General features: G+C 44.4%; 1 protein-coding gene across 2 annotated transcripts in view; it reads left to right on the plus strand.

The window, feature by feature from the left end:
* PRKAG2 (protein kinase AMP-activated non-catalytic subunit gamma 2) overlaps positions 1-15342 on the plus strand; it is a 210675-nt gene that overhangs the window by 45868 nt on the left and 149465 nt on the right. The window contains exon 1 of one of the 2 annotated variants that reach the window (XM_039705336.1): positions 5569-5721. The exons of the other annotated variant lie outside the window; for it this stretch is intronic. Coding sequence (XP_039561270.1) covers positions 5641-5721 — 81 coding nt within the window. The 5' untranslated portion in view covers positions 5569-5640. Of the gene's footprint in view, positions 1-5568; positions 5722-15342 lie in introns of those variants that run through there. 2 annotated transcript variants of the gene reach the window in all.

Below are 15342 nucleotides of genomic sequence, written 5' to 3' on the forward strand. Positions count from 1 at the left end.
TTTCTGGTCCACAAAGGGTGTTTCTCATCCAAGCTCTTAAGGGATGCAGTAGAAGCAAGGTAAGACCCATCCTGTGTCCTTCAAAACTTTTAAATTGCAGTGCCTTTGTAGAGAACGAAAGCAATGGGGACTCTGAGCCAGTCCACAGTGTTTAAATCTGGTCATCCTGAATCACCAATTGCTACTGATTCAAAACCTCCCAGACCATCACTGATACCAGTGTGGCAGCCCCCACAAGTGCCTCAAGAAAAGCTGAAAGAGGCATCACAGGAGCACCACCAAGTTCCTGACAGTAATTTTGCTCTCTGGTTTATTCATCTTCATAGACCAGGACACCTCTGAGGGGTTTCACCCACACCACAGAGGATTATAGTTCAAAGTGTAGGTCCTTCACTCCCTGAGTTATTGAATGTTGCGTCCCAGCTCAGACTTTGTAATTCTCCCCAGGCACCCAGAGACCTCCACCGACCCCAGACACAGCACAGCTCTGCCCTGGCACCTCTCCAGAAGTGTCTCCACCCCTTCCTCCCCACCATGATGCAGGAAGGAGGCTCCATCCCTCCATCTGTGAGATCTGGACAGGTGGGAAGGGCAGTGGGGTCCGTGTGGAGCAGGCACGAGGCCGCTGTTGTGCAGCCTCCAGTACTGCCTTTGTATGAACACCTCATCATTTCAATGCCATTTGCATCTGGGTATACATACAAATACAGAGGGAAAAACCTCTCTGTGTGAGTCCTGCTGAAGAACTAGGTTTGAGAATGCAACACCTGAGCTGGCTGAGGCATCCCTGGTGCAGTGTGATCCATCTTCACTGCAGAGGCTGGCAGGGTGCTCCCTCCCCCGGGAGAGATGGGCGACTGCTCACTGGGGTTTGATGTTTCTCACATTGATGTTCTCCTTCTGGCTTGTCAGCAGTGAGTCAGGAATCCCAGCTACTTGGTTCATTGCTTGGTAGATCATGCTGAAAAATTGCAAGGAAAAAATTGTGGCTGCTTGAGATGAAAAAATGAGTAAAATGTGGATTTTGTTCGTCATGGGATATTTTTCTCTTCTCCTCTTTCCATTTTGTACCATCTATATCATCCTGCATTGCAGTTTTGCCTGATTTGGGTTGGGTGGACTCTGCAGTTCATCCCTACCTCTTACTCCTGGGGCAAAATGTTTTGGTTTTTTTCTTGCACTCCCTTTTCCAACTCTTGCAGATCACAACTGTCCTTTGCCCAACATCCACTCCTGAGAGATACTTTGGCTGTTCTCCTAAGAGCTGGTGTCTTATGGTGCAGTTTAGGAATTTTTTTCTCCCTATTTCATCTTCCCCTTGGGCTCTGCTGGTCTCCCAGCTGCTGCTGTGGCTTTCCCTGCCCTTCAAGGACTTGCTTCTCCCATCTGAGCATTGCCCAGGTGCTTTGGCTTCTTGGCTGGAAGCTGCACATCTGTGTTGCACGTTGCTTTTGGTTGCTGCTTGTGCTCAGTAGGAGTGGGGATATGGCAACCATGGATATGATGGCTGTGTTGGCTGTAAAAAATGTGAAAAATCTTTCTTAATTAAACACTGTACAAAAGCCCTGCCCTGCCATGCGGAGCTCTGGCTCACCATGCACTTCAATAATTGCTGTATCTGCTGTGTTCTGAACTGATATCTTCACAGACAGAAGCTCCATTGATTTCAGGGCACAGTTTGCCTCATAAGAAAAAGGAAACAATAATGGAAGCTGGCCCCATGAACTCATCTAATTTATGTAGTACTTACAAACCCACCATATCTTTGTGGAAAATTATGGAATATAAATAACAACAACCAATAGCCAGACGTTTTCTGTCTCCTCTGGGAAATTGTGGAAGGTTGCTGTACTGCCAGTTAGAAATTTATGATACTTTAGGCTTGTACTTGGACTAAAAGGATGAAATTGAGTTGGTGTTTTGGAACAGTTCAAGGAAATTGTGCGGGAATTATGTGCAGTCAAATCTGAAGCTGATTGAGGGGTCTGGCTCTGAATTTTTGAAAACCAAACTCTTCAAATGGAAAAATAAACCAGTACAACAATGCCTGATTCAGTTGGGCAGGGAATTTTGTAGCTTTATGCTGGTGGAAATGTGACAGTCATAAATCTGCTTTGCTCAGAGTTTGGTCTTTGGGCCATAGGTGAGTGTGTAATTCACAGTCCAAGGCACAAGCAGGTTTTGGTAATTTGTTTTTCCTCCAGAGTTTCTGCCTGGTAAAGTGTGAGAATCCTACAGTCAGTCCAAATGTGTGAGTGATCTAGAAGCCCTCTAAAAGGAACTTTTTTTTTTAAGACATGTGGTTATAAATTTAATAATGACTGCTGAGCTTGAGATGCAAGGACTTAAGAATTGGGAGGAAAAAGAAAAGAAAATATCTGAAAAATCTATTGTCATGGAAAGTTGATTATATAAAGCATTTTCTGGAACCTCCTGAAGTCTCCTTAATATGTAAGGAAGCAAGGAAATGGCTGGAGCTTTGGATCCCTGTTCATGTCAGTAAAGGGTGGTTGAAAACATCATCGAATAACTTCATTTGTGTGATTTCCCATATTGCACCATCTTGTGCTAGATGATGTGCTGTAACTCACTGCTGCTTTTAGTCACTGAGCCTCAGCATCTCTGGTAGAACATAGGCACTGGAAATCCCAATGGGAAAGAATTTATTTAGAAATTGATTGGTTTCTCTCAGATCTTCACTACTTGCTAATACAGCCACATCTGAACCCAGGTATTCAGTATGGGAATATTTAACAAAGAATATATAAATATTTACATAAATGGGATTTAGACACCTCAGGCCTGTAGATTCAAGAATCATTTTGTCTTCTTTGGCAGGAGACATCAACATAAATGCGAGTAGTCATTAAATAATGGTAAGAAATTGTAGCAATAAAATCTCTCTGCCTATTTTTCACCCCAGAAGGGTGAAAGAATATGGCAAATTATTCAATGTTTTTAATGGTTGTCAGAAACTGGACAGAATCCAACAACTAGTTCAGCAAATATTTATGAAATGGTATCTAAACCATTAACTGTTCTGCCTATCTGAGATGTAGTTGTGCAATCTGTTTCACACTCCTTATCCAAAGGTGGGGGAGGAAAAGGCATGTTTTTGAGGTGGAATTTGTGCCAATCAGACTTTGAGACCAGAAACAATTTCAAGGTTTTTTTATTATATTTTTTTAACACTTTAATAGGTCTGGATGATTCTTGGATTGGCTACATCGAACTGAGCCTGTGAGTTATTTAAAAGGGATGATTTAGGGATGTGGGACATGTTCTTGGCTGTTAATGCCCCTTTTTATTTGATCTGATTGCTCATCAGAATAATCCTTAGAAGCTACCTATACACAGAAGCATTTGATCTGAACTGTGCTTTGCAGGAGAGCCCTTTTTATTTAACTATGAATCCAATCTTCCCTTTTACCCTCTCTAGGTCAGCCACAGATTCCTTCCTTTCTCCTACAGCTCAAGGAGGAAAGACAAAATGTGTTTTCCTTGCTCCAGCTGGTTGACTGGTTTCTGCTGTACCCCTTAAAGAGCATTTAAGAGGAAGCTTGTTTATTTTCCTAAACTATTTGTACATTCTGCATGCATAAAATATTCATTTAGCTGGGGACAAATCTTCTAAACACCAAATATTTGTGCATGTTTCTGTTAAAAAGTGCTGCCAGTGATCTTGTCTTGAAAGGATTCAAGTAATAGCTGCCATTTGTGAGTGAACACTATGTACCATTTTCAGCTTTTTTGCTCCCAAGGGGCTTGTGCTATCAGAGGCACTTAGCACACTGAAGGAAGAGAGAGCAGTGGATGGTTCCTGGGATGTGCTGTCTGCCTGGCACATGAGGGGTGTCACCTGGACCTCATCTCTTTTGCTGCTGAAGTACTGCCCAGCCTCAGTGGTGTTTGTTATTTGATGTAGCAGAATTAAGGTTGGTGTTGGCTGCATCCTCTTGTAAAAGGGTGCAGCATCATCCAGTGAATGGGATGAATGGACTGAGAGTGATGTGTAAACCAAGTCCACTCCACTGATCTAGCGGTTTAGTGACCTGGAGTCATTAATTAAAGCAAATCCCCCATCTTAGGGAGTTTTTCAACAGATCATCACAAATGGTATTTTGAGATGACCACGAAAGAACTGGCAATGCTCTGTGGCTCAAGATGTGGCCACTTGTTTCTCCAGAGAGGTGTCAGTTCATTGCATGGTGTTTTGATGCCTCTGTTCAAGTATTGGAAGCTGCAGGGATGACCTTTCTGCCTTTTGCTTTCTTTTGCTTTGTTCTAGCAGAGGTGTCCTCATCTGAGCCAGCCTTCTATAGCATCTTGGCCAGGGATATGTCCCCATGGTCTGGGGAACAATTTCATTGCCAGTGAAGGACACTGTGAGACTGGTTGTAATCAAAGCTGAATGGCGTTATAAAAGAGGGATTTAGCTTGATGAAGAAGAAAATTCAAATCCCCACCATCCCTCAGCTCCTACTGGGAGAGTTTGCATTGCTCTGCTAAGCACTTGCTCATGTGGTGCCCTTTCAAAATAACTGTTATCTTTTGGATGGTGATACTTTTGATGGTTATACTTTGTGCTCAGACACTTTATTTTCCCAGTGAGGTCTTTATAATAAATTAACAAGTTAGCCAAGTCATCCCCTGTTCACGCTGCAGATGGGAAAACTTAAGCCCGGAGAAATAATGTGACTTTTGTGCAGCTACAAAGTGGAGCTGTGGTTAAGTGGGGAATAGGGCTGTTATGGAGCAGCAGAGACTCCAGCCTTGAAAATGCATTTACTGCTCTGTGCTGCCTTCCCCAAGGTATCCGAGGGATATCACCTGAAAGGACATCACCTGAAACTTCTGCTATTGAAAACAGGGGTTTTCCCCCCTCTTCCAATCTCATTAAAACCGCCTGCGGTTATTTGAACCCTCCGACTTCCCCTGTGCCCCCTGAGCATCTCTCACCCAGAACGCTGCTGAATGACCCGCCCGCGCTGTCCGAGCCCCCGGCAGATGCTACAGGCGGGGAGCCGACCCTGGCCGTGATATCCGACCCCCGGCAGGTTCTGCAGGCGGGGAACCGAACCTGCCCGCGATGTCCGAGCTCCCGGCTGGGTCCATGGCAGGTGGGGGAGAGAACCTGGCCGTGATGTCAGAGCCCCCAGCCGAGCTCACGGCCGGTTCTGCAGGCGGGGAGCCAAATCTTCCCGTGATGTCCGAGCCCCCGGCCGGTTCTGCAAGCAGGGAAGAGAACCTGCCCGTGATGCCCGAGCCCCCGGCCGGTTCTGCAAGCAGGGAAGAGAACCTGCCCGTGATGTCCGAGCCCCCGGCGGGTTTTTCAGGCGGGGAGCAGACCCTGCCCGTGATGTCCGAGCCCCCAGCAGGTTCCGCAGGCGGGGAGCAGACCCTGCCCGTGATGTCCGAGCCCCCAGCAGGTTCCGCAGGCGGGCAGCCGGCCCTGCCCGCGGTGCCCGAGGCGGGGCTGGCACGCAGCCCGCAGCGGGCAGAGCCCGCCCGCCTCCCGGCGCTGCGGTAGCGCCGGCGCTGCCAGCCCCGCTCCGTGCCGCGATGGGAGGCACCAGCACACCCAGCCCTGGTCCCCATCTGTTGCAGCATCGGCTCCGTAGCAGAGCCCGAGATGTTTAAATGCGCTTGCCTTTAGGGAAAAGCTTTCAATGCAGCTCTTCGATGGACGTTTCCAGCCAGACTGCAGGATTTTACAGAGCTGTAAGTCAGAGCAGGGGTTCGGTTGTCTCTGGGTTTCTCTGGTTTTGATTGTTTTTGTTATTAAATTAATTTATCTTGGCAGGGGAAGATAGGTTTTGCATTCATTTAGGTGGATGCCCGAGTGCACTGCAGGAGGCTGCCGAGAGGCAGGAATTCTTCAGGCTCTGTAAGAAATGCATGGTTCTTGGGTATTTTTGGTTTTTTTGTTGTGTTTTGTCTCTCGTATGCATGATGGCACGGGGCTGTTGTCCTGTTTTTAGAGCATTTAATTACAATAGATACTCCAAAGCTGAACAAAATGTTCTTTTATCTAGTTAAAGAATGTAGCTTAGGCTTGGGGTTGGTTTGTTGGTTTGGGGTTTTTTTCCCCCTTGCATAACTTTTCGTTAATGTTTTGGAAAGAGAGATTATCATTTGGGAGATATTAATTTATTTTCAGCCTAAAACCATCTGGTCTCTGCATCCTGCAATGCTTGGTTTCTCCTACTGCTCATCTCTCAGAGCCTCCTGAACTGCTGAGCAACTAATTGCCATGGCTAGTCACTGCAACCCCAAATCACAGGTTTGCAGGAAGTGCTGGTTTGCTTAACGATTTCAATTTGACATTTGATGAGGTTTGTCAGGATAAAGAGCTGTATTGCCGGCTTCATGCGTTCCCCCTTGCATTTTCCCCTTTTTACAAGAATTAGTGCTGAACACATGCAATTTGCACCGCAATTAATGGATCTGTGGGATAATGAACGGCCAAAACGGGTGAGGCGGCTCCATCCTGAGATCAGAGCCTGAAGGGTTTCAAGACCTTCTGTTAGTGGGGTGATGGTGAACTGCAACTGCAATTTAATCCAGTATAAGATGCAGGGTATTTTGCCAGCATCTTGTGTGTTTTGCTTGTTGTTCAGTGTTACGGGCCACGGGAGAGAGGAGCGTGTCAGCCTTTGGGGAAGGCATTTCCCCCTCAGCTGTGTCCCCTCTGCTGAGCGCAGGAGAGGCTGGAGAGCAGAGGCGGTGCTGCCTTTGAGCAGCCCTGGGAGGTGTGAGCAAACCCGAGTTGCTGCAGCTGGGAGCCTGGGGGGCAGGATTATCTGATGGAGGAGGGAATGATGGGCAGCAGGATGAAAGGGATCCTGCTGACAAGGGGCCAGCCCTCAATTCAAAGGGAGGCAGTGGGAAACCCAGCAAAAGAAGACTTGGTTGTACTTCAATTTAGTACATTTTTATTACTGGGAGTGGAATACAAATTTATTCATTTATTTTTTAAATGCCCCAGTTTGAAATAAACAAAAAAGCTCAGCCACCCCTCCAAACCCACCCCATCAATCTGAATGTACAAGGATGTCTGACACTCATCAAGAAGAAACTAGGAGAATTAAATGCAATATTGTTGCAAGTCTTTAAAGGGCAAAACAGAGAGTTGATGGAAATCACCTGTATCCAGAGTTTTCTTCAGGCAGCCAAGAGCCATCGGGTTTCCATCAGGAGGAGAAAATCCTCCTGTCATTTCAGCCTGTTTGGCCACCCAAGTAGGGGCACTGACAAGCTGATTTGAAGCCAGTAAATATTTAACCATCCTAAATTTAAAATAAATGGCAGTTAAAAAAACTGTAAGAGCTTGTTACCATGTCTGTATGCACATATGAATGTATATGTTTCCCATATCCATTGACCTACATGAGATCATGTTTTATACGTGTGTAAAAATAGTGATTAAAATAAAAATAGTTGAGTTGAACTCTGTCACATCTACATCTGGGAGGAAATTGTCACCAGGACAGTTTGTTTCTGCCTCTCAGTGTAGGTGCCAGTGCCTTTGCTTTTAGAGCTGATGTATATTTTGATAAAGTTGCCCTTTCTGTGCTGATGTAAGGGACACTTTCCTCATAGGCATTTGATGACTTCTAGTGCCTGATTGTGGTTCTAAGTCCAATTTCCATTTCTAATAGACCTCAAAGTAAGTGTTAATAAAACTTGGATGTAAATATATACTAATAGTTGGACAGCTGTACAGATCTAGAAGTCAGTATATATATAGATAGAAATTAGTGTTCCTGATGGGAAAAAACACCCAGTATTTTTTATAGCTATATTACTGGCATGAGCCTAATTTTTGGTAGTAATGAAAAAATAAAATTGTTATTCTGAATCAAAATTTCCTGCTTGTGGATTTCATAATTTATCTTGAGGGAAAAAAGAAAAAAAAAGCAAAAAAAAGCTTTGCTGAGTTTTGCTTTGTTTTGTTTCCTTCTTGGGTGCTCATTAATTTCATGGGAGGTTTTCAATGATGCTCCTTGGCAGGCTGAGTGTCCGTGCCAGGCTGAGCTGCAGGCAGGGGCTCTCCCTGAGCCTTGGTTTTTGGTAATTCCAGTGTGAGCCTTATTTTTTTGTGACAAATGAGTTTGGACTGTCTGCCACATGGCTTGGAGCAACAGCCAGTTCTGAAATGGCCTCTCCCATGCCAGGCTCATACTCTGCCCATCTGTCACCGTGTCCAGGGTGTCCTGCTAAGCTGGAAATGTTTCCCACACTCTCCCAAGCAGAATCAAATGCTTCTCAACACATTTTGATGCACAAACTGTCAGCCAAATCAAATGCAGATTTGCCTGTTTCAGCTCACCAGTGCCTGCTGGGTTTCAAAGCCATTGCAAAGGGCAGAAATTACTTTTGGATAATGAGCTTAAGTTTTCAGTTGGGCTTCCCTGAGTGTGTGTTTGCTTGTCCTTTCTCCACAGCGTGTTCAGATTGGTCCATTGTAATGGTGGTGCTTAAATAGACTCATAAAGAATAATAAGATGGCTAAAATCAGAAGACTCCTGCTAAAGGAGTCAGAATTTGATATGGCTCATTTGTGATGTTTTCTTCCCTGCACTGGAACTAAACTAGGAACTATAAATAAAAAAAAAAATTTAAAAAATTAAGTCATAGTCCTTAAAAGAAGCCTGAAATTTACTTGAGGAAATATCTTCCTCAGAATTTTAGTAATGCATGTACAATAATTAGACAAAACCCTTGGGTATGTATCATTTCTTCCCTTCCCTTTCTATATGAGGATTATTTCCAAACTGGATCCACTGCAAAGATTTATTTTCAGTGGTGGCTATTTCTAGTGTGAGTGAGTAATCTCTTTGTTGTGTTCTTCTGTTTGCCTCATTGTTCACAAGATTTTCCAGATGGACAAGTATTTTATCCATCTTTCTTCCAGAGATGATCACTGGTATCTTCTAACACCTTCTTCCAAGCAGAACTGTGTTGCTCTTTGAAGCACATCCCTTGAGACAGACTTTAACAAGTGACCAGGGCTTGGTGTGGAAATGTGAGATTTACTACCCCTTGGACATTGCCAATTCTCTTAACAAACGTGCTTTTTCTCAGAAGATGTATAGCTGGCCTGTTTTCTTAAAATTTAAATTCTGGGATTATTTCGCGGAGGTTCCTTTATAGCACTCTACTGGGCACTCAGAGAGTTAACCCTGCTTTCTGCACAGCAGCCAAAGCTGTGCAAAGGAAATCTCATCTTGGGAACACTTGCAAGTGCCCCCAGAGCTCCCAGCGCAGGGATGCCCGGAGTGTGTCTCAACAGCGAGCCAAGCCGGGATGGAAACCGGGCTGGAATGATCCCGGCTGGGTCCTGCAGCCCAAACTCGGAGCTGGGAGCTCGCCGTGCTGCCGGAGCCCCGGCTCAGCCTCCCGCGGGGATGGAGCATCCCCGGCCCCGGCGTTGCCATGGCTACGCGGGTACCGCTGCTGGAGCTGGGGAGGAGCCGGAGTAAACCACGCTCCGAGAGCCGTGCACACCGGAGCGAGAGGCAGCCCCTTGTCTGGACAGCCTTCTAAATAGGGGGGGAAATGAAATAAAAACCCCTACTTTATTTCCACTTTATCGACAGTAAAGATGGAGAGATGAGATGCAGGGTTCATTTATCCTGTGTTGAATCCTCCGAAGTTTAAGCACGTTGTCCTGCCTCTGCCATGCCAGGGAAATGGGAGCACATTGCCCATGGAGATGCTGGCTTTCCCTTTCCCTCTAGGCTGGGGGAGATGACCAGTAGCAGATATCCTTAATGCCTTCCCAGAGCTAATCCAGAAAGCCAGAGCAGGCAATGAAATTCTCATCAGTGAAGTGCTCTCATGGAGCTGTTCTAGACTGGATCTGCAGTTTGTAAAGCCTTTTGGATTCCCACAGCATGAATGATGGATTGTAATGTATTAGCAGTGGATGTCACTGCTAACTGAAAATCTAGGAATGACACAAAATGTCACTGTCTCAGCTCAAAGTCAGGGGTGGGACCTAAAGGGCATGCAGGCTGTGTTTGGGCAGAATACTGTACTAGGAGTGTGAGAAAGTCTCCTGGGTTGTCTCAAAATTTGAGCTTTCTTCTGTCCTTGAGAGCATTCTGTGTTGCTAGCTTCAGCAAAATGCAGCTTTAAATAAAGAGTTCAGAGTGTGATGAATTAAGACATCCATTCTTTTGGGAAAAGAAAAAACTAGTTTAGCTTACCAAATAAAGCCTATTAAATTTATTGGTCTCTTTTTACATGTGGTGCTAAAGGTATAAGCAAAGCTGTAGCAAAGTGGATGTAAACTCCATAGAGGTGAAATTGCTCTCTGCAGCTGCAGAGTGATGTAGGACAATGTGTCAGGAAGGCACCAAGAGGGGAATCTTTCCTCATCATGGACAGTGTGTGCTGTTCCCCTTGACCTCCCATTCAGGTCTTCAGCACATAAAGCACAGAATCATCTTGTTCTTCCTTTCCTTCCCTAATTCCCTCTTTGCTTCTGCATTTTTTCCTGGTTTTTTTTGTTTTTTTTTTTTTTTAAGGGACGACACTTTCAGAGCAGGTCCCTCACTTGTTCAGCTTTCCAGCTGTAAGCTTTCTTCTAATTCTCAAGATTATTCACGGTTATTGACTGACAAGAATGGAAAGAGGAGGCAACAGGCAGCTGTCTTCCTAAATGCAGTGAACTGGAAAAAATAGTTGCTGTTCAAGTATTTATGGCAGAGATCTTTTGCCTGGTGTGAGTGTCACCTTTTTCAGTCATACATATGCAAGGGAGAAACCTGCAAGTCCTTCTCAGATAAGGCCATCACTTGGGGTTTTTCAGTTCTGATTCTGTTGTTTTATTCTTCCTTGACGACATGGTTTTTGAAGAGATTTGGCCAATAAAAAGTGGGGAAATACATAAAAAATGTAAAACACAGTGACTCAAAGTAGCTGAAGCATGGAGATGACTTAGTAAGCCTCAGTGTGATCCTTGTGTTGAATCCCCTTCAGATTGTTTGCTCCTGTGCTGCAGCGGCTCAAGTGTTCTTATGACATTATGGCAAAATCATCTTTTGTTTCCTGCAGTTCTGCTATTTCACTGTGGCTGAAGTTGTGTTTTGCAGCAAATGCTGGCTTTTCTCTGCAAATACGTTGGGATCCTGTGTCTCATTTATGTAAGACAAACTCATAAGTATTGGAAAGCACTTTTATTGGCACTGAGTATGAGCCACCCAAAGGGTAACATTTCCAGTCTCCTGTAGTCCTTCCTTAGAGTCATGTGTCTTCGTTCCTTAATTCCCTCATCACTCACCTAACCACATTTTCCAGGACTGAGGTGTGTTATTTTCTGCTTTTACCTTGTGTTTATAAACTTTGGGTGCTTCTTAAATGAAATGTCTCACCAGAGGAAGGCTGTCTTTGTCCGAGCACCCAGGAATAGCACTTAATAATGGGTTTGCATGTGCATCATGCTGGTGTCACAGAGACTATTGGGAATTTTGGTTTCCTCCCTGGCATGCTTTCTCTGCTGTTCTCTCACTTTCTCTCTCTCTCTCTTTTTTTTTTAAGTGACATTTCATTATTTGCACGTTAGCTAGGTTGTCCATCTGCTGTTGTAATAAACACGCTGCCAGTCACTGCTGTGTGCTTCGTGGCGTGAAGGAGCTGACAAACCAGGCTGTGTGCTTGGGGATCCTGGTCAGGCTCTGTCAGGGTGCCTCTGGGACTTCCTGATGAGGTGGGGAGCAGCACCCTCCACCACAGCCTTTCCACACAGCCCTGAGCTCTCTGCACATTACAAACATGATGGGGCTCCAGGCAGGAGGGATTCCATCCCACCCCAGGCTGTCTGTGCCCAGCTCATCTGCAAAGACTGAATCACTGATGAGATACAGTGGAGTTTCCTGGCAGGAGAGCACAAGGCTTGAAAGAAAACTTCATTTTTTTTTTTTTCTGTAAACAGCATAGGAATGTATTCTAGTGATTTAAGTCTGAGATTGAGAACAATAAAAACAATCAATGCTCTCTTGAAAGTTTGTTGGTTTTTTTAAAATGGATCTTGTCTACAGCCACAGAAACAAAACCAAAAAAAAAGTGAATTTGCTGTAGACTGCTGGATATTAATGCCTGTCAGGATCAGTTAAGAATTTCAGAAATTAAGAAGGGTGTACTAGATGCTGCCAGCATCCCATGATCAGGATAACTCAGGAAGAAGAGCTTGGAAGACAGCTGTTATCAGGGAAATATCAAGGACTTGTTTCATGGCTCTCTTTAATCCCTTTCCTGTAAAATTCATAGTTTTAGCGGCTTTTTCTACCCAAGTGGTGGCAATCTGGAGACCTGTGGTGAGAACAATTATTTCAGTAGCTCCTTGAGTGGACAATGTCCACTTCTTGTTGCAACTGAAAGAAATGCCTTTGAATTGCACAAAGGCTGGTTTTCTTCTGCCAAGCTTTCATATGTGAGGTTTTTTACACAGAACATTGAATAATCACCTGATGGATGGAGATTTTTACATATTGAGATGTGGGTTAGATTTCAGTCAGCCATTACTCCCTAACCTTTTAGATAGTGCCCCTTTGGGACTGAATATTTTCCATTTGTTCCAGGCATGTCATTTAGGGGAACTTACCTTCTGTTATTTCAAGTCTGATGCTGCATCCACCTTGAAGTGCTGGTCCTGCACAGTCACCCAGTAACCCCTGGACTGTGCTGCCTCTGGAATCTTTATACTGTGAACAAAATCATAGAATTATTAAGGTGGGAAAAGGCCTCTAAGATCAAAGATTTCACTGCAAACCTGCTATCTCCACCATTTCCTCTTGTCCTCCTGCTTGTTTTGGGGGAAGAGACCAACCCCCTCCTGGCTACAACCTCCTTTCAGGGAGTTGTGGAGGATAAGGACCCCCTGAGCCTCTTTTTCTCCAGGCTAAACTTCCCCAGCTGCCTCAGCTCCTCCTTACAGGACTTGTATTCCAGACCTTCACCATCCCCCTTGCCCTTTTCTGGACACTCCCCAGCACCTCAATATCTTTCTTGTAGTGAGGGGCTCAGAACTGAGCACAGGATTCAAGGTACAGCCTCACCAATCAAGTCTCTGTATTTTATTTGTACCCTCTCAAACTCTCCAGACCTACGTATTTGGGGTTTGTTTTTGTTTTGCCTTTTTTTTTTTAAATACAAACAGCCTTAAAAGTAATAGCAAACAGATAAATTGTAATAGCCTTGTGCAGTACAAAGCTGTCTTGCACAAATCCAACCAGCTTTGTACATCTGTTCCTGCCCACTCCCATTGAGTCATACTGAGACTTAGTCACCAGCATGCTCAGTCTCACAGTACAACTTATATATTTCTCTCCAAAACACATGCTACAGTCTAGATGGCATGGGGGAGTGAGAAAAGCAAAGCAATGAGCAACCTACTCCTAAAGGAATAAAGGAATGTAGCAAGTCTTATTATACTTTACTATAACTGGTACATCAAAACAACAATAACAAAAGGACAGAAATGCCTGTGTATGTCAGTTTTGAATCTTTCCTTGTGCAATAATGGAGTGATTTGTTATAAATCCCCAAAGGCTTCTAGATACGATTGTTCTCAGAAAAAGACAATTTTCTATTCAAGCAGAGCTACCAAGCTATGCCCTCTATTCCATGGAGATCAAACTGTGGATTCTGCTCACAGGCTATTAGCATATGTAGCATATTTGCTATTCAGAGTTTTACATAGGCTTGTAATAGGTACAAATTCAAGGTTGATCTAAAAAAAATCTGCTGGTCTGCAGAATGCAATGAAAGAAACTGTTCACAGCTGATGTTAATAAAAAATCCTGACCTTCTTTGTCCTTGCTAGGATACTTGAAGTGCTCATAGCTCAGTAATATCAGCACAGGAGGAGATTTTGTTAAGGTGTGATGCTGAGGAGTGCAGCTTTTATCAATCTTTTGTGAGATCAGAGCTCTTGTCAACACACAGCTTAATTCCACTGCATGTTGTTGTCTTTGTTTATTTTATTAAAGGAACTGTCTCCCCTTATTGAAAACTGCCTTAGTAAAGTGTCACCTTCTGCTTGAGTTATGTTGTAAAAAGAAACTGTAATGTCTGGCAGGCATTTCACATCCTTAAATTTGGTGCAATCCTAGCACATATATAGAACTAAGTGAGGCAGAAAAAGAATGCCTCAGAGGTGACACCAGCCCTAGTCAGGACTGCGTGATGCTACCCACACTAGGACTCTGTTAATAGCTGAGGAACCCAGACTTTCAGCAGAGGCTGGTTATGGGGTTACCATGAAGCTCTTCTGACCTGAGTCACCCCTGAAACGTGGCCAAAGAGGTGACCTTGTTCAAGGGGACCCACCACTGTGGGCACAGATTTCACCCCCCCGTGTTGCTCACAGTCATTCCTCATGTTTGAATAGACGGTTGCAAAAGATGCCAGCAGGGAGCTGTTTGTGAAATACACTTCTGATACCGCGCCCTGAAATTTTGGACCACTGTTGAGTGGGGCCATAAAAAGGTCCTACTTCCACCCAAAATACATTGGAAATTGGTCTCTGGCCTGTCAGTCACAGCATGCCCCAGCCCTTGCTGCCTCTCTGGCTTCAGCCCTTGCAGAGAAGCTGTATCAGCCTGGCTGCCAAAGTAGCCTTGAAACTAAACAATAATAAAACAAGAATCCTGTTTATTCTGTGTTGTTTACTGGATTCAAGGCTTTAGTGGTGTGTTATTTAAGTGTGCAGCCTCTGCAACAGAATTGCTGGAAGTCCTCTTGCACCAAGGTCTCCAACTGCAGCAACCTCCAGACCAGCGTGTCTGGGCAAGACTTTTTGGTAGGAATTCTCCCCAGTAAGGAAAGAAACACTGAAACTGGCTGGAAAAGGTGAAAAATGGTTTGGCTAACCAGATCTTGCTCCTGCTATTTGACTATGACATGCCAGCCAATATATTTGCTTTCTGCATCCTCAAACGTGATTTTCTTTCCGATTCTCCAAACCAGTTCTGAAAAAAAGTTTCTTTGTTTTCCCAGGATAACAAAGTACAGAAATTTTATTATTACTTCATTTCACATAATCCCAAATATTCCGATATAAGGGATGTCAGAGGAAGAGGGAATTAAGAAGGATCATCCTGTAGACATAGAGATAACCCAGACCAGAATCATGCTGGAGTTAGTCTCACCTTTGGAGGAGAAATTCCCAAGAATCTGTGACCTTCAAGATATCTGTTGTTTGTACAGAGGAAATAGGGAAAGAAGTGGTGGAGAAAATAAGTGCAAATGCAGACAGAATAATCCTGGTTTGCACTGGAAATTCACCTGTTGAGTTCCTGGGAGATTTTCCCTCCCAGGAGGGAGCCTGACTGC

This window comes from Passer montanus, unplaced genomic scaffold (genome assembly GCF_014805655.1).
Source record: "Passer montanus isolate IOZ18808 unplaced genomic scaffold, ASM1480565v1 scaffold10, whole genome shotgun sequence".
Taxonomy (NCBI): Eukaryota; Metazoa; Chordata; class Aves; order Passeriformes; family Passeridae; genus Passer; species Passer montanus.